The 24,675-nt window shown below is 45.4% G+C and overlaps 1 protein-coding gene and 1 non-coding gene across 10 annotated transcripts in view; one reads left to right on the forward strand and one right to left on the reverse strand.

Moving 5' to 3' along the window:
- Positions 1-24,675, forward strand: part of TRAF3IP1 (TRAF3 interacting protein 1) — a 225,439-nt gene that overhangs the window by 158,262 nt on the left and 42,502 nt on the right. For all 9 annotated transcript variants that reach the window (XM_042859580.2, XM_042859581.2, XM_042859585.2 and 6 more), the window contains 2 exons: positions 6,778-6,868; positions 16,038-16,121. In XM_042859580.2, the coding sequence (XP_042715514.2) occupies positions 6,778-6,868; positions 16,038-16,121 (175 nt within the window). The remainder of the gene's footprint in view (positions 1-6,777; positions 6,869-16,037; positions 16,122-24,675) is intronic.
- On the reverse strand, positions 3,476-3,628 carry LOC112060182 (5.8S ribosomal RNA). The gene has a single exon (XR_002889498.1). It is a non-coding gene; the product is annotated as a 5.8S ribosomal RNA (ribosomal RNA).

The raw sequence follows: 24,675 nt of genomic DNA on the forward strand, positions 1-24,675 counted from the left end.
AAGTCATTAAATATCTGTTTGTACAAATTTTTAAGATTGGTTGTAAGGGCATTGAATGCTTTCTGCCTCTAATATTGTTTTTTCTAATTTTTATGTTTACTTATTAAAAAGTATCCACAGAAATACTGTTGCAAAGCCTGAGGAACTGGTTATATCCTGCTAACCTGCACAGTTAGCAAATATTCAAAACAAAAGTGTCACTTATTGGTCAGAGAGAATAGAAAAAGAACTAGATACATTCTTGGAGATAGGTCCATCAATGGTTATTAGCCAGGATGGGCAGGGATGGTGTCCCTAGCCTCTGTTTGCCAGAAGCTGGGAATGGGTGACAGAGGATGGATCACTTGATGATTACCTGTTCTGTTCATTCCCTCTGGGGCATTGGCCACTGTTGGAAGACAGGATCCTGGGCTAAATGGACCATTGTGACACAGTATAGCTGCTCTTATGTTCTTATGTCTATTTAAACTCAGCATGAAAAGAGATTCAGAAGACAATCTTCATAGGTTTAGCATGAGGAAATGTTGAGATTCCCTTTGACCAGACTAGTTTTGTATTCTATTCAGGGGAGTCGGGGGGAATTAGTTGTATTTTATTAGAATAATCTTTATAATAAGTGGTGTCAACTGTACTGAGATCATAATAATGTGAATATAACTAAACAAGAATTGGAAACGCTGTTAGAGGGGAAACAGCAAATGTAAATATTTAATGGAATGAAAAAAGCTTATAATTGCAATAGATGTTAAAAGTCCTAATGCATGGAACGTGATCTTTTTTATGAACTTCATGTCCTCTCTCATATATACCTCGTATAATGAACAAATATGAAGATAAGAGGAAAAAGTTGCCATGTCACTTTTGAAGAACTGGAGGAGAGAGTGAAATCCTTGTTGTTCTTCGTGTGGTTGCAACTGTGTGAGCATACCCAGCACATCAAAGCTGGAGAATTTTGCCTAGCAGTACATGTAAGCATAGAACTTGCACCCTTTTCCCTCATAGCCCCTCCTGTGGCTATATAAGGGCAGCACTGCCCTCACCCACCTCGTTCCTTCTCATTGCCTACAGCAAGAGTCCGAGTATTCGGTGAGATTTTTTTTTTACCTCACACTTGCCTTCACAGTTTTTTCTCTGTTTCTTTGGAATATAGTTATAGTTGGTTAGTAGTACCTGTTAGTTATAGTAGTTAGTAGTGGTAGTGGTGATTAATTAGGTAGTTTTTCCCGGTGGAATGCCCTCACCAAGGTTTAAAGTTTGTCCTTGGTGTAGGGTAGCTATCCTCAGTAACATCCCCCACACTTGACATTTATGATGTCTGGGGGAAGGGCACATTAGAGAAAGGTGCTCCATCTGTAAGCTTTTTAAAAAAGAGGACACAGGTGGCTTGAGACTTAAGATTAAAGCCGCATCTTCTCAAGCAGGCCCTGAGCTCTGCCTCCGCATCGGGGACCACTGTGGAGCATCAGGCCCCTCAGAGATACTGAGGGGCCTGAACTAGTACAGGCTGGAACTTCTCAGCTGAGCTCAGATTCCTCGTCAGAAGGAAGAGGGATCTCTGCTTCTTCAGGTCCCCCATGCAGATGTGTCTTGCCAACCAGGATGTGCTATTATATAAAAATGACTTTGTGAACTGGGACCCCATGTTCAAATTTGTGCATAAGTTACCAGAGTCCTTCAGGGAGGAGTTCAAGGCTTTTATTGCAGAAGGCCATTTAGTGGCCAAGACATCATTACAGTCAGCTTTGGATATAGTGGATGCTTTATCCAGGCTAATGGCTTCAGTCTTTACAATGAGGAGGATCTTATGTGGTTGCAAAACCCTGTCATGGCTCGTGAGATCCAGCAGAGCATAGAGGACTTGCTGTTTTTGGTCACCTCATCATTACTGAGAGAAATGAAGAGACATTACAGTCCTTTAAAGACCTCCAAAAGCCCCTGTGCTCCTTGATGATTTATGTTCAGGCCCCAAGGAGACATGGTTTTGGTAGCCATCAACGGCAGCAGCAGCAATATCACCCTCAGCGATATTTCCATCAGTCCCCCTACTCTGAGGTAGCAGTATTTCTCCAGAAAGGGGCACAAATTACAGAGAAGACTTTCTGGGTCTAATTCTACCAAATGGCCCATCCTCTCATCTCGTGGACTTGACAGCCTATTTGACTTGAGTCTCAAGAGCAGCACTCCAGCTTGCAACATAACTTTCCCGTCCCTTCTGTTCTGGGACAGGTTGTCCCACTTCTATAGTACTTGGGAGGTTATAATTACAGACAGGTAGGTCCTTAGCACTATGTGATCGGATTATGCTTTTCAGTTCATATCCAGTCTCCCTCCTATCCCCATACCCATGTCACTGGATGGATCACTATGATGAGTCATTGTTTACGCAGCAGGTGGAAACCCTGTGTGCTATGGGGGCCATAGAGGAGCTTCCTCCTCATCTTCATGGAAAAGGATTCTACTCCTAGTACTTCCTGATCCCCAAATCCAAGGGAGGATAGAGACCTATCCTTTAATCTGTGATTACCTTTACTACTATTCTTCTTGCACTGAATCATAATGTCTGGTTTGCTGATGTTGATCTCCAATATGCCACACTAAGTTTCTGAGATTTCTTGTGGCTGGCCAACATTAATGGTACACAGTTCTCCCCTTTGGCCTATCTTCAGACCCATGGGTCTTTACCAAATTGTGTGATGGTGGTGGTGGCCTTTCTCAGAAGGAGAGGGATTCATGTCTTTCTGTGCTTGGACAATTGGCTGGTGACAAAAGGCACATCCAGGGAGCAGATCCTCATTCATGTCCAGTTCACTTTGGACCTTTTTGGTTAGCTGGGTCTGATCCTGAACAAAGGAAAATCAACTCTAATCCCAACTCAAAAAAATTGAGTTCATTGGGGCCCTATTAGACTTTACAAAGTCGAGACTAAGAACGATTCCAGACAATTTGGTGCCTTTGTCTGGCTCTCCAATTTCATCCTTCAACCATGGTCTGTGTATGCCTGAGATTACTGGGCCATATGGCCTCATGTATTTACAGGGCACAGCAGGAGAAGCTCTTTGCTCTCTTCAGTTGTGGCTGAGGTTGGTCCGTCCCGCAACATCCCCCGAAAACTCCCACCCCGTCCCACCGCACGAGCGGGGCACGGGGCGGGGGCACAACGGGAGAGTGGATGGGGCGACGGGGCGCACGGGACCGGCTGCCGTGACGCCGCTCCTCCGCCAACGGGACGAGCTCCCCGAAGCGGGCGCTCCGGGGCATCGGGTTTGAACTTAGGGGGACGAAGGCGTTGGGGAGAGCCACGGGCTCCCTTTCCCGAGGACGGGAAAGGGGGTGACGGACCATCCCCGGTGCCTGCGACACCCCAGCCGCGCCTCCCACGGAGGGCGGCGGCGGGGTTGCTCACGGCCCTCCACCGCCAGGGGTGGAGGGCCGCATCCCGCCGCCACCGCATCCGCGGGGACGATTGACCTTCAAGCGACGCTCAGACAGGCGTAGCCCCGGGAGGAACCCGGGGCCGCAAGTGCGTTCGAAGTGTCGATGATCAATGTGTCCTGCAATTCACATTAATTCTCGCAGCTAGCTGCGTTCTTCATCGACGCACGAGCCGAGTGATCCACCGCTAAGAGTTGTCACGAGGCTTTTATTTTCGGGAGGCTTATCTGAGTGTCCCCAGAGCTACCGGACTCACTACAATCATGGATAGAGCACAGCAGTGTGTTTCAAAGGGGTCTCTTTTGCCTTTCTTCCACCAACTAGAACATTAATCACTAATGCTTCCACAATAGCTTGGTGAGTGCATTTGGGATCATTAGAGATTCAGTGTTTTGTGGGAAGAGCAGGAGACCTCTTGTCATATCAATGTACTGGAGCTTCAAGCAGTATACAATGTCTGTTGGGCCTTTCAGAATCAGTTCCAGTGAGCCACAGTTCATACTCACTGACAATACCACTACAGTGCATTATGTGACCAAGCAAGAGGTCGCTTCCCAGGCTTTCAAAACCAGCTGGCTGATCACCTCAGCAGGACTTTTTCAGACAACTGTGAGTGGTCCCTAAAGAATAGTGTGCTGAGATCTATTTTTGGAGAAAGGGGCGTCCCTTTTATCAACATATTTTTGACAAAGGACAACAGGAAATGTTGTCAGTTCTGTTCCCAGGTGGTGCTCAGCCTGGGATCTGTAACCAATTATTTTCATCTGAATTGGGGAGCTCAAATTGGACTATGCCAAGGTAATGCTGATTACACTGGCCTGACTGAGGCAGTGTTGGTTTTCCGATCTTCTCACCCTACCAGCTTGGCCTCCTAAGTCTCTCCCTACCACCTGACTCAACATCCCAGCCAGTTTGTTCATTCTACATTGGACAGTCTGCACCTTACTCTTTGGATGTTGCATGGCTAAATGAGGAGGAGAGGAAATGCATGGTATCTACAAGGTCCACCTAAGTGGAGATGTCTTTCAATTTGGGCAACATCAAATCAAATTCAGCTCATGTCAGCTCAGGTTCATGATATTCGGTACTACGTGCTGCATTTAAAATCTTGTGAAGTAGCTCTTAGCTTCCTGAAGGTCCACTTGGCTGCAATCTTAGCTTTCCATCTTCCTGTCTAAGGAAAGAGGGTATTCTCAAGGCTATGATAGTTAGATTTCTGAAGGGTATTGTCTGCCTTTTTCCACCAGAGAGGAAAATGGTGCCATTATGGCTCTTAATACAGTGATGGCAGTGCTTATGAGTCTGCCTTTTTGAGCTGATAGCACCATATTTGTGGTCTCTCCTCACCTAGAAGACAGCCTCCCTGATGGCTATAACATCTGCAAGACGAGTCAGCGAATTGCAGGCCTTATGGCAGACGCGTCATATATGCAGTTCTTCAAAGACAAGGTATCATTGAGACCACTCCCAGAATTTTTGTCTAAGGTGCTGTCTCACTTTCATTGTAATCAGGTTATTTACTTAGTTATATTTTCTCCCAAGCCACAATCAGTTCCCTGGGCGAAGAGTCTGTATTACTCATTTTCCCAGTGTCTCTAACTCTAAAAGTGATGAACAAGATCAAGCAGGACAAGGACCTCTTGATAGTCCTTACATGGCCAATATATGCATGGCATCATTACCTTTTTTGATTATCTCCTTGTCTGGTGATCAACCTTTCATGCTTCCCTCGTCCCTCTTAAGATGCAAACTGACTGCTTCATCCCACCCTAAAGAGTCTCTGCCTCAAGGCATAGGTCCTTGATGGTTCGTGGGCATACAGTCCACTTGTTAGGTAGAGGTCCATAAAGACAGCCTTTTTAATAATCATTACATTGGCTTGAAGAGTTGGGGAAATCAGAGGGCCTTTTTGGTGGGTCCTTCCTTTACAGTATTTTTCAAGGATAAAATTTCCCTACATCCACATCCCAGATTCCTTCCTAAGGTATCTTCCGAGTTTCATCTGAGCCAGACCATACGTTTACTGTTCCCTCTGTGTCAAAAGAGCATTGGCTTTCTATCTCGATAGGAGCAAACCATTTTGGAAGTCTCTGAGACAAATAGTCTACATTGTAGACAAATCTAAGTGTTCCTCTATTTCTACCCAGAGATTTCAAGGTAGATGTATTATCACTTGCTATCAGATTGCCAATGCTTAATCTCCTGCTAGGGTTCTGGCCCATTCTACTAGGTTGCAGTCAACATCCTGGCCTTATTTAAGGACATTCCAGTACCTGAAATCTGCAGGGCCAGTATATGGTCTTCAATACATACCTTCTCCAAATGCTATGCCTTGGTTCATGCCTCTAGATCTGATGTAGCAGTAGGCAGTGCAGTTCTGTCTTCTGTACTAGACTCTATTCCGAAACTCCCTCCTCCTGTGGTACTGCTCAGAAGTCACCTGAAGTGAAGCACCCATAGGGACACTACTTGAAAGAGAGTGAAAGGTTACTTACTCTGTGCAGTAACTGTCGTTCTTCAATATGTCCTTATGGGAGATCCACTGTTCATCCTCCTTTCCCTTTGCTTCAGAGTTTTCTTTGTGGGATTTTGCAGTAGAAAAGGAACTGAGGGTGGTTCATCCGTGCAGTTTTATATATCTTCAGCAAGGCATGGGGATCTGTGGGGCCCGTGCATGTGCCCAACTGACTGCTAATGAAAATCTCTGCTCAAAGGTACATCCGCACCTGAAGCGGAGCACCCCATATTGGGACACAACTTGAAGAAATACAGTTACAGGATGAATCACCTTTTCTTCTTTTCATCCCCTCTGCATCAGAGTTTCCAGCCTCAGTTTTGGTGCAAAGGAACTAAGGGAGGGTCGGGGTGCTGCCCTTATGTAGCCACAGTAGGGACTACGAGGGAAAGGGCACTAGCTCCGCCCTTACACATATTATTAAACAAAGTCCTTCGGCTTTGGTGGCTTGGCGTGCGCACACCTGAGTGGAATACATGTCTGCACCCACATCTCAAAGAACAACAATTATGCTACTGGTAAGTAGCCAACTTTTTCCAAATGGAAAAGGTCACAGTATTGTGAACGAATATGAAGAGTTGGAGTATAGACTTATTTCTCAGTGTCCATTTGAACTGTAAGTTCAATATTTAAATAGTTTTAAATATTTCAGGCTTAAAAGGCTTTGGTTACAAATAAATTTTAAAAAAATAAACTGTTTCTGTTGTAGTGGATTTAGTTAACTGGCACACACTGAGCTTTGATAAAATGTAAAATTCAGTACAAAAGCTTAGATTTACATTTCAAACTTGTAATTATGACTAAGCTGTGGTGATGTTTCCTTTTAATAGAAGGAGAAGCTGGAAACCGTGCCTCTGAGAAGCCAATGGTGTCCGAGAATGGTGAAGTATCTAATGATCTTCCACCTCATGTCACCCAAAGGTCCGTTCCTATCTAACCTAACTGTAACAGGTCTGAAGAAGGCAATTATCTTGAGAGCAGATAAGGACACTTTTAACAATAAATTGCTGCTAATGATAGTCTGCATGAAGATGATGTATCAAATGATTCAACCCAGTACACCTAGATATGGATGACTTCATTGTCTTAATGAACAGTTATTTCCAGTTTGTAATTTTTGTTGAATTCAATGTTATCATTTTAGTTCATAGCATGCCTTGGTATAAATGGTGCTATCTTAAATTACAATGTACAGATTGAGAATGAAATAATGAGATGAATATTACATTAATGCATTTCCCATACTACTGAGGTGGAGAACTCTCCTTATTTTTTTTATCTTTTCAAATACAAATTTCCTCTGTATGTCCAGGCAAGATAGCAAAGGTGGTTCTTTGATTGCACATGTGTGTTCTGCTCTTGGTGGGTGCACCACCCAGGCATAGTTGTCAGAAATTTTTTCCTCAGTGGACCTTTCGGGGCAGCTTGAGTGCCCTCTACTACCGCGTGCCACTGCATGCGGATAGGGCCAAGCTGCTCTTGAAACCTCGCTCACCTCAGTTTCTTCTTACTGCCCATGATGGTGGTTCGAATCTGTTGGTCTTGCATTAGCAAGTGCTCTCAGCATGTTTTTTCTTGTATATAGTTACATGTTTGTACAGTTATTAGGGACAGTTGGTGTTTGTTGAGTTAGTTTAGTGTCTGTTAATTCTTTCTCGGTTCCCCAAGTTTGGGGGTCTGTTGTAAATACTGAGGAATGCTTCAGTCACTGGGCTTCAAGCCTTGCCTGGCATGACTGAAGCCTTTGCCTGTGGGTGACCCTCACTTTAGTTGTTTAAAATGCTTGAGTGAGTTTCATATTAAGGATCGGTACCAGATTTGCAAGGACTTCAAGTCTAGAATCATAGAATATCAGGGTTGGAAGGGACCTCAGGAGGTCATCTAGTCCAACCCCCTGCTCAAAGCAGGACCAATTCCCAACTAAATCATCCCAGCCAGGGCTTTGTCAAGCCGGGCCTTAGAAACCTCCAAGGAAGGAGATTCCACCACCTCCCTAGGTAACCCATGAAGAATGGGTTCCAGTGCTTCACCACCCTCCTAGTGAAATAGTGTTTCCTAATATCCAACCTAGACCTCCCCCACTGCAATTTGAGACCATTGCTCCTTGTTCTGTCATCTGCCACCACTGAGAACAGCCGAGCTCCATCCTCTTTGGAACCCCCTTTCAGGTAGTTGAAAGCAGCTATCAAATCCCCCCTCATTCTTCTCTTCTGGAGACTAAACAATCCCAGTTCCCTCAGCCTCTCCTCATAAGTCATGTGCTCCAGACCCCTAATCATTTTTGTTGCCCTCCGCTGGACTCTTTCCAATTTTTCCACATCCTTCTTGTAGTGTGGGGCCCAAAACTGGACACAGTACTCCAGATGAGGTCTCACCAATGTCGAATAAAGGTGAGGGCTTGATGGATCGCATTTAAATATATTTAGGTTAATTCATAGCACACACATTAGCTGGCTGGAGCACCAATTCAGGAAAGCACTTAAATACGTGCTTAGAATCATAGAACCAAGAAAGAGCTAGAGACCAGACTGTAGTTTCTTTTGATAGAGATGGTTCTTAGACTACCTTCAGAGCTTGGAGATGGTACCGAGCACTTCAGCATCTGAAGAAGTATGTCTCCGATGCTGACTGAGTCCTGGCACTGCTCTCCCTTGCCGGTGCCCAGGAAGAAGCAGAAGGCTTCCAAGGACACTGCTGGGAGATGCAGATCCCCGGTCCCTAAGTCAGCCAAGAAAGGGGATGGTGTAGAGTGCAGTCAAAACTGAAGCACTCCTCCACTCATCTGCTAAATCAGCACCGTTGACTCTGGCAGGGACTGCCAAGTCTGGGGCCTGAAGAAGCATCTTCATCAGTTCAACACTGTCTACATTTCTTGCACATCAGTCAAAGACTATCCCAGTACATCTACTCCAAAGATGTCTTAAGCTGCAGTGGACTTGCTGAGCTTATCAGTGCTGTTTTACCAGCGATGCAGATTGCTTATGTGGTACTGCGTGGTGCCAGCTCCTCAGTGCAGTTCCTAGCACCGAGACAATCTCCTGAGTCTTGGAGCTCTTATCCTTCACTCTTCCCTGGACTCTTGGCATCAGTCCCTGGCAGTGACTGGATTGGCCCCTCCTTGATCAGGAGAAGGTGACTCTTTTTCTGACTCAGATCTTTGCTCTTATGTTCCCCAACTGCAGTGTGTGTCTTGCTGTTCGCCCCCCGCCTCCCTGACCTTACCACCCTGGGTACACTTGCAAGACCCTGTGAGTGGTGCTGGCATGGACATGTGGCCTTCAAGACTTTGGGGTCCAGCGCCCTTTCAATTGCCCTTGGGGGTTCCCCCTGTTTCCAGATCACCCTCCCCAAGTTCAGTTTCCTCAGCTAAACATGATGAGTCAGCTCATCAAGCCCATTATTGGGTCCAATACCAAGCAGGAAGAAGGTGTTCATGAACATTTGGCAGGACGATGAACAGAGGAGACACAGCCTCAGCTTGTGCTGGGTTCATCTTTCTCCTCACCAGGTGAGGCAGTTTCCTCAGGAGTGCCTTTGCCCCCTTCTGATGACTAGAGGGTCCACCAGAAGCTCTTAAAAAGAGTGGTTCAAGTAGAAGAGGTCAGGAAATTTTCTCCCCGTTTCATTGATATCCTGGCCTCTGCTGCGCCATCTCGAGTGGCACTGACAATTTAATGAGGCAATTTTAGAACCTAGCAAGTGTCTCTGGCAAACTTCCTCCTCACTCCTTCTCACATCCAAATGAGTGGAGCATAAATATTATGAACCCGCCCAGGTTTTGAGCATTTTTATTCCCATCCCCCTCTGGGGTCACTAGTATCAGCTTATGTTGAGTGGGAGCTCCAGGGGCAACTGACATCTACCCCTAAATCAAGGGGTGCTAAAAAGCTGGATTTGTTCAGTAGAAGAAATTACTCTATGGCAGGGTGATATGCCATCATGTGCCAGCAATGCCCCTCTGCCATGTACATTGGCCAAACCGGACAGTCTCTACGCAAAAGAATAAATGGACACAAATCAGACGTCAAGAATTATAACATTCAAAACCCAGTTGGAGAACACTTCAATCTCCCTGGACACTCGATAACTGATCTAAAAGTTGCAATTCTTCAACGAGAAAACTTCAAAAACAGACTCCAATGAGAAACTGCAGAACTGGAATTAATTTGCAAACTGGACACTATTAAATTAGCCTGCAATAAAAACTGGGAGAGGATGGGTCATTATACAAACTAAAAACTATTTCCCCTTGCTAATTTTTCCCCTACTGTTACTCACACCTTCTGATCAGCTGTTTGAAATGGGCCATCCTGATTATCACTACAAAAGTTTTTTTTTTCTCCTGCTGAGAATAGTCCACCTTAATTAATTAGTCTTGTTAGAGTTGGTGTGTGTATATGTGTGTGTGTGTGTGTGTGTGTATCTATATCTATCTATCTATCTAATCTTCCTACTGTATTTTCCACTGCATGCATCTGGTGAAGTGGGTCTTAGCCCACGAAATAAATTTGTTAGTCTCCAAGGTGCCACAAGTACTCCTTGTTCTTTTTGCTCATACAGACTAACATGGCTACCACTCTGAAGCTTAGACTCACTAACCAGAGGGCTTTATTAGGGTGATATGACTTTAATATCTGGGACGCCATTCTAAAATTTAAGGACAAGTTGTAAGGCCTCATGCATCTAGAACCTGGGCCTGTAGATCTACCGGGCAGCTGACATCTCCCGGCTACCACCCAGCAGCAGCTGCAACTAACTTGCGCTCCACTTTCCATGACCCACCGTGGACATAGACCGTGGGAAGTTCCGTCTCAAAGGTTTGACAGACGGCAGCCCCATGCCTCCCAATTGGCTCCCTGCCCTATATAAACCCAAGGATAGTTCCAGGAAGTATCCAGGCAACAGCATGGATCTTCTCTAGCTGCCACGACCATTCCTGCTTCTTGGTCTTGAATTCCTGGCTTAAAACTTGGCTTGATATGGACTTTGCCTCCTGATTCAGACTCTGACCCTTGTTATCGACCCTGGCCTGGCCCTGACTCCGAACTCCTCTGCTATTCCTAGCCTCAGATTTGATGAAGGAAAATGAATGGCAAGAACGTCACTCCAGGCTGGTTTGGACATGGCTGATTCAGGTTCTAGGACCGTTGCCTTTGCCATCACCATACCCAGATGCTCATGTCTACAGTCTTTGGAGTTGCCCCAGAAGGTTCAGCAGACTCTGTAGGACCTGCTATTTGAAGGTCCATCCCTCTTTTAATCTCAGACTGATGATAAACTTCACAGCTTAAAGGAGTCTAAGATGACTCTGAAGTCTAGGAAGCACTTTTGTCCTCAGCTGTACCACAGCTACTCCACTTCTACACCTTGTCAGGGTATATAGAGGAAAATGAATAGGAGTTATAGACGCAAACTGGCTCTTGCTGCTGCTTCAGCATTTCCTGGTCCATCTAAGTGCCCTGGGGTTGCTAAGCAACCATTTTGGTGGTGCAATCGAGGATGCCAAACCAGTCTTTGAAACAGCAAGGTTTGTTCTGTTAGTTCCATCAAAGTCTACTTAGCAGCTATCTTGGCCTTACTCCCTCAGGTGGATAGTTGCTCTGTCTTTTTTCTAATAGAATGTCAAGAAGATCTTTGAAAGACTTGGAAAGATGTATCCTCAGGAACAAGATCCTGTTCCCTAATGGGATCTAAACTTTAAATTGTCCTTTTGAGCCTTTAGCTACCTGCTTTTTTTACTGCATATTTCAATGAAAGTAGCATTTTTTGGTGGCCGTGACTTCTGCTAGGTAGGAGGGGAGGTGAGCTGCAGGCCCTTCCTGATGTCTGGCCCTCCTTATACTGTTTTCTTTAAAGATGAAATGTACCTGCATTCTCATCCAAAGTTTGTCTCAACCACAGTATCTAGCTTCTGTATCAACCAAGCGATTTACATACCTTCGTTTTTTTCCCCCAGACCACACATGAATAAAGATGGGGAAAAGGCTCCATGCTTTGAGTGTCTGGAGAGCATTAGCATTCTCCCTTGACAGGTCCAAACAGTTCTGTCTCTATTCCCAGCTCTTTGTAGTGATCTCAGCGAGAATGAAGGGACTCCCAGTTTTTTCTTAGAGAATATCATCTTGGATAGCCTTGTGTATTTTCTTGTGCTACAGTTTGGCTAATATTATCCGCCAAGCAGAGTGGCAGCACATTTGACAAGATTGCAAGAGGCTTCTGCGACTTTCCTGGCTATCTTAGACATTTGTAGGCAGCATCTTGGTCTTTGTTGCACATGTGTATTTCCCATTATGCCATCACTCAGCAATTGAGACGAAGCTTGCCCTTCAGTTGTTGTTCAGATAGGCTCTGATCCCACAATCTGTTTTCATGGCTTATGAGCCACCGAGACTGGAATGCACTTGCGCAGTCACTCTAAGAAGGAAAAAGGGTTACTTACCAGTTCCATAACTGTTGTTGTTCAAGATGTGTTGCATATGTCCATTCTATGACCTGTCCTTCTACTCCTCTCCATCGGAGATTTTCTGGCAAGAAGGAACTGAGAAGGATCAGGGCGGTTCTGCCCTTTATACCTACATGCAGTGGCACGCAGCAGCAGAGGGCCCTTGAACTACCCTGATCATAGAATATCAGGGTTGGAAGGGACCTCAGCAGGTCATCTAGTCCAACACCCTGCTCAAAGCAGGACCCATCCCCAGACAGATTTTTGCCCCAGATCCCTAAATGGCCCCCTCAGGGATTAAACTCACAACCCCGGGTTTAGCAGCCAATGCTCAAACCACTGAGCTGATGTACCACTGAGGGAAAAATTTCCGACAGCTGTGCTTGGGTCATGCACACATCAAGAATGGAATGGACATGCGCAACACATCTTGAAGAAAAACAATTGTGGAATAAGTTAGTAACTCTTTTCTTGTAGTTAGAGCCAAAACCAAACTTTCCCTTTTACATTAAGATTTCTATTGTTAATGCTGAATTTGATGCAGCTGCTGCAGTTCACAGTCAAGCTAAACATAGAGCAGCAGATCATAGCTATATTATTGACAGGATGCGCCAGACATTCAGCTGGTGCAAAAGATTTGGATTGTCTTTAGATGCAAAAGGTTACTGTGCAAAGGATCACTGTGTATTGATTTATGGAACGCATTCTATACGTTGCTTCATAGTCTAATCACAATACTTACTATTGTTGTGATACCAGGAGAGAAGTTGTTCTATAGGCACAACACTTAAGATTTGTATAGTTCAGTTTATGTTTTCCTATAATCTAGGGCTGTCGAGCGATTAAAAAAATTAATTGCAGGTAATCACACTGTTAAACAATAATAGAATACCATTTATTTAAATATTTTTGGATGTTTTTTACATTTTCTTATATATTGATTTCAATTACAACACAGAATACAAAGTGTACAGTGCTCACTTTATATTTATTTTTGATTATAAGTATTTGCACTGTAAAAAACAAAAGAAATAGTATTTTTCAATTCACCTAATATAAGTACTGTAGTGTAATCTCTTTATCATGAAAGTTGAACTTACAAATGTAGAATTATGTTGTGGTGACGTGTCTGCCCCACCCCCATGCTAGAAGGGGCTGCAGCAGGCCAGTGCGCCTGTGCAGCCCGGCAGCCAATAAGAGAAGGGCTTATTGGGAGCCAATCAGGGCCAGGCTCAGCCCTATAAAAAGGCTGCTCTGAGAGAAGAGAGTGAGTCTGTCCCAGACCTTCAGGGAGGAAGGTCTGTCTCCTGAGCAGGAGACCAGCACCCAGGACAGCGCAGTGCTGGGCAGGCTCAGGGAAGCAGAGTGGAGCTTCAGCCTGATACCTGCCAGACTGCTGGCCCTGAGTAGAAGGGCCTAGAGGATGCAATGGGGTTAGAGGGGAAGTGACCCAGGGAAGGCTAAAGGCAAGGGGAGAGAAGGAGGGCCGAGAGGCTGCCATTAGAGAGTCCCTGGGTTGGGACCCAGAGTAGCGGGCAGGCCTGGGTCCCCCCCCTTTCCCCCGTGTGCTGCACCGGGCCGTAGCAGTGGCCGAGTCAGGCTGCAACTGCCCCCTGACGTAAGAGGGGCTAGACTTGGGGGTTATGGCAGGCCGCTGAGGCCAGTGCAAAGACTCCTGTTAACCCCCCCCCGGAAGGCGGTGTGGATGGACTAAGGGGTACTGCCGGAGGGTAGTGGTCCGGAAGAGGACGCTGCAAACTGGAGAGCGAAGCGGGCCTACACGCCAACCGAGAGCGAGACAACGGACGGGACACCACCGGGAGGGGGCTCTCCACTGGACAGAGCTAATTCCCGAGACAACCAGTAGGAGGTGCCAGGTGGTGAGACCCAACCCTGTCACATATGTACAAAAAACACCTGGATTCAAAAACAAAACAATGTAAAATTTTAGAGCCTGCAAGTCCACTCAGTCCTGCTTCTTGTTCAGCCAATCACTCAGACAAACGAGTTTGGTTACGTTTGCAGGAGATAATGCTGCCCGCTTCTTGTTTACAATATCACCTGAAAGTGAGAACAGGCATTCTCGTGGCACTGTTGTAGCTGGCGTCGCAAGATATTTACGTACTGGATGTACTAAAGATTCATATGTCCCTTCATGCTTCAGCCACCATACTGATGATGGGTTCTGCTCAATAACAATTCAAAGCAGTGCGGACCAACACATGTTCATTTTCATCATCTTAGTCAGATGCCACCAGCAGAAGGTTGATTTTTTTTCTTTTTTGATAGTTCAGGTTCTGTAGTTTCTGCATCAGAGTGTTGCTCTTTTAAGACTTCTGAAAGTATGTTCCACACCTTGTCCCTCTCAGATTTTGGAAGGCACTTCAGATTCTTAAACCTTGTGTCAAGTGTTGTAGCTATCTTTAGAAATCTCACATTGGTACCTTCTTTGTGTTTTGTCAAATCTGCAGTGAAAGTGTTCTTAAAACGAACAACATGTGGTGAGTCATCATCCAAGACTGCTATAACATGAAATATATGGCAGAACACAGGTAAAACAGAGCAGGAGGCATACAATTCTCCCTCAAAGAGTTCAGTCACAAATTTAATGAACACATTTTTTTTTAACGAGTGTCAGCAGCATGGAAGCATGTCGGACACTCTGGAATTGTGGCCTAAGCGTGAAGGGGATGTATCAGTGTTTAGTACAGGGGTCAGCAACATTTCAGAAGTGGTGTGCCGAGTCTTCATTTATTCACTCTGATTTAAGGTTTTGCGTGACAGTAATACATTTTAATGTTTTTAGAAGGTCTCTTTCTATAAGGCTGTTTTAGATAACTAAACTATTGTTGTATGTAAAGTAAATAAGGTTTTTAAAATGTTTAAGAAGCTTCATTTAAAATTAAATTAAAATGCAGAGCCCCCCGGACCAGTGGCCAGGACCCAGGCAGTGAGAATGCCACTGAAAATCAGCTTGCGTGCTGCCTTCGGCACGCGTGCCATAGGTTGCCTACCTCTGGTTTAGTATATCTGTCATGTAAATACCCTGCAATGCCAGCTACAAAAGTGCCATGCAAATGCCTGTTCTCACATTATGGTGACATAGTAAATAAGAAGAATGCATCATCATCTCCTGTAAATGTAAACAAACTTGTTTGTCTTCGCTATTGGCTGAACAAGTAGGACTGAGTGGACTTGTAGGCTCTTAAGTTTTACATTGTTTTGTTTTTGAGTGCAGTTATGTAACAAAAAAATCTACATTTGTAAATTGCACTTTCACGACAAAGAGATTTCATTGAGGTGAGGTGAACTGAAAAAAATACTATTTTATTATTTTTACAATGCAAATATTTGTAATGAAAAAAATGTACACTTTGATTTCAATTACAACACAATACAATATATATGTAAATGTAGAAAAACATCCAAAATATTTAATAAATTTCAATTGGTATTCTATTGTTTAACAGTGCGATTAAAACTGCGATTAATCCTGATTAATTTTTTAATTGTGATTAATATTTTCGCATTAATTGCGCGAGTTAACTGTGATTAATCGACAGCCCTACTATAAATTAGTAACTTACATGGACATGTATTAGTAGTTAGTTTTGCAGCTATAAGTGAAAAATCTTTTGTTTATTGTAGAAGACCACCACGTCCCAATAGTGCAAGGCCAGCTCCCCCCCGGATAAAACGACAAGAAAGTGCAGAGGTTTTACTTCCAGAGAGGTAAGGGAAGGGGAGTGTGTGTGTGTGTGTGTGTGTGTGTGTGTGTGTGTGTGTGTGTGTGTGTGATATGCAGAATAAACATTCCTAGTTATCCCAATGCATCATTTTGTGGTATGCCATGTGACACTCACCCGTAACAACGATACTAAAATATACACACTGTACATGGCCTCAGCTTAGAAAATTTTAAGATTTGGTATGCTGGTCTTATTGTTTCTGCAGAACCAGTACAAAGTGAAACTGATCTGTGGTATCAGAAGCTTTGAAAAGCAGATAGAAAAGCTGTTGCAAACTCTGGAACAATAAATCTTATAATGCTAATCTAAAATAAGCCTAGAAAAGACCTGTCATGTATGCAGTGAATAGACCATGGCCCCAGAATGCTGAAGGTGCCTTTTGAAACTATTCCTAATTACCAAAATGATAAGCATCTGATAAATGCTAACTTCCTCTAATCCAGAAAAGCAAGTTGGTGGTTAAAAGAAAAAAAAATTATTTCTGTGGCCAAATAAAAGATATGTATGATAACTGTTGTTCTTTAAGATGTGAGTGCAGACATGTATTCCACTCAGGTGTGTGTGCGCCTAGCACTACCTGTAGAAGTGGCATTCATGCCTTTTCCTTCACATCCCTCCCATGGCTATATGGCAGTGCCGTCCCGACCCCCCTTCCGTTTCTTTGCACTGAAACCCCAGGCTGGAGACTCCAGTGCTGAGGGATCAGATGGTGGGCTGTGGAATATATGTATGCACTCTCCTCTCGAAGAACAAAAGTTACGATACCGGTAAGTAACAGTCTTTTCTTCTTCAAGTGGTTGCAGACATGTATTCCATTCAGGTGACTCTCAAGCAGTTTGAGCAGCAGGTGAGGGTTCAGAGTCTATTTAAACAGTGACTGCAGAACTGTTGTCCCAAAGTTTTCATCCAATCTCGACGCCGTAATGATAGCATGATGTTTAGCAAAAGTATGCACAGAAGACCATGTCACTGGCCTGCAGATATCCAGTATTGAAATATCGCTAAGGAATCCAATTGATGTCACTTGATCTCTCATTGAATGAGCCCATAATGACTGAAGGGATGTCATATGAGCAACTTCATGAGTTTAGGTAATACGAGCAGTTATCCACTTGGAAATGGTCTGAATGGAGACCAGTTGTCCTTTCATCTGCTCAGTAGTTGAGATGATGTATAAAACTGTTTAGTTCAGGGTTGGAAGGGACCTCAGGAGGTCATCTAGTCCAACCCCCTGCTCAAAGCAAGACCAATCCCCAGACAGATTTTTGCCCCAGATCCCTAAGTGGCCCCCTCAAGGATTGAGCTCACAACCCTGGGTTTAGCAGGCCAATGCTCAAAACACCGAGCTATCCCTCCCTTCTAAATAGAATGCTAAGCACCGCCTGACATTTAAGGGATATAGATGTTGTTCATCCGCACTTGAATGTCGTTTGGAAAAAAATATAGGTAAGTAAATAACCTGTTTAAAGTGAAATGGAGATACCACTTTCGACACAATTTTAGATGTGGTCTTAAAGCCACCTTGTTCTTGAAGAATTGAGTGTACAAGGATCTGCCATTAAGGCTTGTATCTTGTTCACTCATCTTGTGGATGTGAGAAGAGAGCCAGTAAACATCTTGCTATCAGCTCGAACTGCAGGCCCTTTAGCACCGCCAGCCCCCTGTTAAGGTCCCACAATGGCACGATTTCCTTCACTGGTAGAAAAAGGAGAATAGTACCCTTAAAAAAAAAACCTCACTATCATGGGGTTTGAGAATACCGACTTTCCTTGGATGGGAGGGTGAAAAACTGAGATCACAGCCAAATGAGCATTCAGGGAGCTAAAAGCTAGACCCGAAGATGTCAAATGCAGCAAATAATCCAAAAATATCCTGAATCCAAGCTGATGTGGGCTGAATTTGCTTGGATGTTGCCCAAATCAAAAATTGTTTCAATTTAGACAAATAGGTGGACCTTGTAACTGGTTTTCTACTACTAAGCAGAATTTCCCTAACTGCTTCCAGGAATTGCCCCTTCTCATTTAGCCCTGCAGCATCCATGCAGTGAGTTGTTCATCTGGCAGTCAGCAGTCTACCTATCTATGATGAGTCAGCAGGTTGCGAAGAAGAGGGTACAGACTTGTGAGTTTGAGGGCTAGAGTGGTCAGAAAACCAACATTGCTTTGGCCATGTTGATGTGATCAGAATCAGTTTGGTATGTTCCAGTTTGAGCTTGAGGATAAATCTGAGGGATAGGAGGAAAGGCATACATCGGGTCCCTTCTACAATTCACTTGTAACATTTTGGTAAGGGATCCCAGGCCAAGTCCTGCTTGGAAACAACTGACATTTCGTGTTGTCCTTTTGTCACAAATAGGTCAATTGAATGGACCTCAGCACACTGTTCTTTAGGGACAACTCGTGGTTGTCTGAGAAAGCCCTGTTGAGCTACTTGGCTAGCTGGTTCTGAGAGCGTGGCAAGTAAGCTGCTGTGGGTATAATACCGTCCTTGATGCAGCACTTTATTGCCTCTTGATAAAGCTGGATGGAGCTGGCTCCCACCTGCTTGCTCATCATTGCAGTGGTATTGTCTGTGAGAATATGAATCGCTGCCCCCAGGAAGTGGTTCCGAAAAGCCCAACAGGCATTGTATGTTGCTTGAAGTTCCAGCATGTTGATATAACAGGAAGGTTCCTGTTCTTACCACAAACCATGAACTTGTAACACTCCTAGATGTAAAAAGCAACAGAGAGTTCTGTGGCACCTTATACACTAACAGATGTATTGGAGCATGCTTATGCTCCAATACATCTGTTAGTGTATAAGGTGCCACAGGACTCTTTGTTGCTTTTTACAGATCCAGACTAACACGGCTACCCCTCTGATACATGATTCCTAGATGTGTTCCCCAACCTATTGTGGAGGCATTGGCAAATACTGTTGTTCTTCGAGTGCTTGCTCATATCGATTCCAATTAGGTGTGCGCGCGCTGTGTGCACGATCGTCGGAGAATTTTCTACCCTAGCAACACCCGGTGGGTCGGCTGTGGAGCCCCCTGGAGTGGCGCCTTCATGGCGCTGGATATATACCCCAGCCGACCCAGCGCCCCCTCAGTTCCTTCTGCATTGCCCACTCGATACATCTCATGGCATCGTTCCTCGCTGGAGTCCAGAACGCTCTAGCGGACCGTCTCAGCAGATCCTTCCAGACGCACCAGTGGTCGATTCGCCCGGATATCATCCATTCCATCTTCCAGACGTGGGGATTTCCCCAGGTCGACCTGTTCGCCTCACGCGCCAACAGGAAGTGCCACGTGTTCTGCTCCCTCCAAGGGCGATCTCCGGGCTTCCTGTCGGACGCTTTCTTGCTATCATGGAAAGACCAGCTGTTCTACGCTTTCCCTCCATTTGCACTGGTCCACAGGGTACTGCTCAAGCTACGCAGAGACAAGGCACGTATGATTCTAGTCGCTCCAGCTTGGCCAAGATAGCACTGGTACACCATGCTTCTGGAGCTATCGGTACAGACTCCAATCACGCTTCCGTTGTGCCAGAACTTGATCTCTCAGGACCACGGCCGACTCTGTCACCCCGACCTACGATCGCTCCACCTTACAGCATGAATGCTCCATGGCTGAATCGGACAGAGCTATGATGCTCACATCCCGTGCAACAGATTCTGCTGGGAAGTAGGATCACTTCTACTTGGCCAAGTGGAAGCGTTTCTCCTGTTGGTGTGAGCAGCAGGCCACGTCCCCCTTGCAGGCATCAATTCCGCTTATACTTGAATATCTCCTATCCCTAAAACAGCAGGGCTTGGCGATATCTTTGGTCAGGGTTCACCTAGCTGCTATATCGGCGTTCCACCCAGGAGAACACGCTTCCTCGGTCTTCTCTAACCCGATGCTCGTCAGATTCCTCAAGGGCTTAGACCGTCTATACCCACAGCAACGTCAACCGGTTCCGGCGTGGGATCTTAACCTGGTTCTCTCCAAGCTCATGGGGCCCCTGTTCGAGCCATTGGCTACCTGCTCACTCCTTTACCTATCTTGGAAGACAGCCTTCCTTGTAGCCATCACTTCAGCAAGGCGTGTTTCTGAAATCAGGGCACTCACATCTGAGCTTCCATATACAGTCTTCCATAAAGACAAGTATCAGGGGGTAGCCGTGTTAGTCTGTATCTACAAAAACAACAAGGAGTCTGGTGGCACCTTAAAGACTAACAGATTTATTTGGGCATGAGCTTTCGTGAGTAAAAACCTCACTTCTTCGGATGCATAGAGTGAAAGTTACAGATGCAGGCATTATATACTGACACATGGAGAGCAGGGAGTTACTTCACAAGTGGAGAACCAGTGTTGACAGGGCCAATTCAATCAGGGTGGATGTAGTCCACTCCCAATAATAGATGAGGAGGTGTCAATTCCAGGAGAGGAAAAGCTGCTTCTGTAGTGAGCCAGCCACTCCCAGTCCCTATTCAAGCCCAGATTAATGGTGTTGAATTTGCAAATGAATTCACCGCCCACTCCACGAGGGCCCAAGCCTCCTCAACTGCCTTCCTGGCTCACGTCCCGATCCAGGACATTTGTAGAGCGGCGGTTTGGTCATCGGTCCACACCTTCGCCGCTCACTATGCGCTTGTACAGCAGTCCAGAGACGATGCTGCATTTGGATCAGCGGTTCTGCACTCAGCGATGTCTCACTCCGACCCCACCGCCTTGGTAAGGCTTGGTAGTCACCTAATTGGAATTGATATGAGCAAGCACTCGAAGAAGAAAAAACGGTTACTCACCTTTGTAACTGTTGTTCTTCGAGATGTGTTGCTCATATCCATTCCAAACCGCCCCCCTTCCCCACTGTCGGAGTAGCCGGCAAGAAGGAACTGAGGGGGCGCTGGGTCGGCTGGGGTATATATCCAGTGCCATGAAGGCGCCACTCCAGGGGGCTCCACAGCCGACTCACCGCGTGTTGCTAGGGTAGAAAATTTTCCAACGATCGTGCACGCGGCGTGCGCATACCTAATTGGAATGGATATGAGCAACGCATCTCGAAGAACAACAGTTTCAAAGGTGAGTAACCGTTTTTTCTGGTTAGTGGAGGGTGGGCAAAAGGGATTTCCTGACACATGTTGTATTCTGTCTACCATTGTAATGAGTCGCATATCTCCGGCGGCACTCAGACAGTAGTGTCCAGTGGCTAGCAACTCGGGTGATAGTCCTCTTCAGTGGCAGCTGAAGTTAATCTAAGGTGCAGTCTTGCATGTTGCACCATGTACTTGTAGGCTGCTGTATGGTCCAGTAACCTCAGGCTTACCCGGATCATATGTGAAGAATGCGATTGGTGATCCCAATGAAGATGCTGAATTGTCTGGAACCACTGGCATGGGAAAAATGTACTAGATGAATTTGTTGTGACCAAAGATATCAAAGATCGGTCTCATTCCTCCTTTGGACTTGGAGGTCAAGAAATACAGGGACTAAAATCCTTTTCTGCAAAGATGATGAGGAACCTGCTCTATAGCCCCCCAGAGCACACAGGGTTTGTACCTGCCACAAAAGCAATGACTCGTGAGAGGGCTCCCTGAAAAGGTACAGAGTAGGGGGATAGGATCTTAATGGCATAACCCAATCCCATCTCCTGTAGAACCTGTTCCTGAATAAATGAGACTGGGATATGATGATCACAACTGGAGCCATGCTCTCAAAACTTAAGTCAAATAGATTGTCCATTCAGACAGGAGAGGATGGGTGGTTTGGCTAAAATTAGATCCAGAAACTAACTGTAAGGATGTCTTGGCCACTAACGGGCCTTCTGTAACAAAGGCTTTGAACTCTGTCTGGAGGATTCTGGTAATTTATCCTCAACTTTGGACATAGTGTCCCAGTTCACAAAAACCATACCTTGGCCACAGAGCTTGCTGGTTGGCAATATGCAGTTTGCAAGAATGAAGTCCAATAGATCTCCCTCCTCATCAAATCTAACCTTTTCTGTTGTCTTTCTTTAGGCATAGACATGTATCTCCCCTGTCTGTCTCACTCATTTGCTGCCATCACAACACAGGAATTTGGAGCTGGATGAGGGAAAAAACATTCAAAACCCTGCATAGGCACATAATATCTATTAGTGAGTTTTGTTGTGAGCATTAACAAAGCCAGGATATTTCATGCAATTTAGCAGGCTGTAATATCACTTTGTTTATAGAGAGTGCTTCTCTCGCAGGAGCCATGGCTGGAGGATATCCAGCAGTTTATGGGTGTTTTTCTGAACAAACTTGGCATGAAGACTTAAGGCCAATGCTATGCTTCTGAGCAGATATTATAATGACCTGAAATCCTCCAGTACTGAAGATGAGGACTCTGATACCATTACATCATCTGGTGATAAGGAGTAAGGTGGAGGTGGGACAAACAGAATTCCTTGTGGGATAGCATCCAACAGTCCGATTCAGGAAGCTCCAGTGTAGCTGGAACTGCCTCAGCCAGTGGCTGCAGAACTGGTGGTTCCTGGAGGGACGCTACCAACAGTACAGGTGATCGTGCTCTAGAATGAGCAGATGGCTGGGACTTAGCCAACTGGGGGATTTCCAAGAGATTCCATGGAGGCCATTGCAGATAAGGATATGGCATCGGAGGCCAGTAGGAACTAAGCCAGGGGCACTTGTCTCTGTGGTGGTAATGGTGCCAATCCCGGTACTGACCATGATTCCCATTGTCTCAATGACCTTCAAGATCGAAAGCGATAGGAGGAAGCAGGGTGAGATGCCTCCAAACTCCACTTTGAGGACCCTTCCAGATAATCTGATGGTAGCAGGGGAGCTGCTCCTGATGGGGCCACCAAATGCCCTGCATCATCTGTGTTCCAACCTGACATTGTCATTAGTACAGGAGGAATAGTCAATGGCTTCTGACCACTTGTACCAGCCTCACACTCATATTTGGCCCTGGAGCAGGCATTGAAGCTGGTCTCAGTCCTGCCAGATGCAGACTACATTATAATCAATGTCTGTATAAAAGATTCTGTCCCCATTGGTGATCCCCTCAGTGCCAATGAGGAAGACGGCTGCACCTCTAGACCGTAGGTAAACTGCAGGGTGGAGGACATTGCTGTAAATAACAATAATTCTGCCCTGGTTCAGATGGAACTGAGGACACCACAGATAACACTACTGCAGTCAATTGTTCCTGAATAAGCAGCAAGTCAGGACAGGCAGGCACAGCAAATCTGTTGCCTGGTATACAATTGGTGTGGAAACAGACAATGTTCCTTGGTACTGGATTCCTCAGATGTCCCCAAGGCAGTACCAGAGTCGACAGTATGGAGTACCCCTGGTCCTGCAATGGAACTGTTGAGAGGGTCGACAGCCGAGCTCTAGCCCACATACCCGCAGACTCATGGTACTAGTTGTACTTTCCCTACACAGAGAAGATGAATCTCCTTGTAGTCTGGAATGCCCCCAGTTCATTTTCTGGGTTCTTTTTCTTGGGAGACCTGATGAAGGAGAGCATTCCCTCTTCTTTCTGGGCAAGGAATCTGTGCTCAGTCAAGAAGTCAGGTGCTTTTTTAGGAGCCAGACACTCCTTGATTGTTCCTGTTACTGAGGCAAGCCTCATGGCCCGCTCAAGAAGCTGCTGCTTTAATCTGAAGTCTCTAGCCACCTGAGTTCTCTCTTAAAGGAGTTACAGGTGAAGCGCCTTTCCTTCATGTCCCCTTCTCTGAGGCACATAAGTGTGAGTGTTGCTGTTGGGGATGGCTACCCCACAAAAAGGACAATGTTTAAACTACGGGAGAGCATCCCACTGGGAAAAACTACCTATCTAACTACTACAAACTAAAAGTACTACTACTAACTACAGTAAAACCTGCTAAGAGTGACTACTCGTGAGAGTTAGCAAAAGTGTCTCTTGTGAGGTGGTCTCTCTACAAAGGTTTGCACACCAGAGAGCAGCAGCTGCTGGAAGTAAGGAAGATTGGTTTCTTCTACAGGTTTGTTTTTATAGATAGGAGTAAGAAAATGTGGTCGCTGGTTGCAGATGACAGGTCGTCGCTCTTCACATTTTCTTCACAGTTAAATTATAGGGGGGAAAAACATTCCGTGGTCTCTGCAAGTAGTCGCTTGTGACAGGTGGTTGCTAAGGCAGGTTTTACTGTATATGCAAAAAAGATCACCAAAAACAGTGAAGGCAAGAGTGAGGTAAGGTCACACCAAGTGCTAGCTGCTGGCGGTAGGAAGGAACTAAGGGGAGGGTGTTGCTGCCCTTACATAATCATGGGAGGGGCACTGACAAAAAGGGCATAAGTGCCGCCCCTACAGTTACTGCTAGGCAAAATTCTCTAACTTCGGTGAGCTGTGCATGCGCACACCTGAAACGAATGTCTTTAACCACTCAACGAAGAACCTGAATGCCTGGCCAGTACCTCTGTCTTCATAGATTCATTTATTCCAAGGCTCTGAGTAAGTTTCCCAAACCTGAGGAAGAGCTCTCTGTAAATTGGAAAGCATGTCTCTCTCTCACCAACAGAAGTTGGTCCAATAAAATATATTACTTCACCCACCTTGTCT

The sequence above is a fragment of the Chrysemys picta genome, chromosome 11, assembly GCF_011386835.1.
Source record: "Chrysemys picta bellii isolate R12L10 chromosome 11, ASM1138683v2, whole genome shotgun sequence".
NCBI classification, from domain to species: Eukaryota; Metazoa; Chordata; order Testudines; family Emydidae; genus Chrysemys; species Chrysemys picta.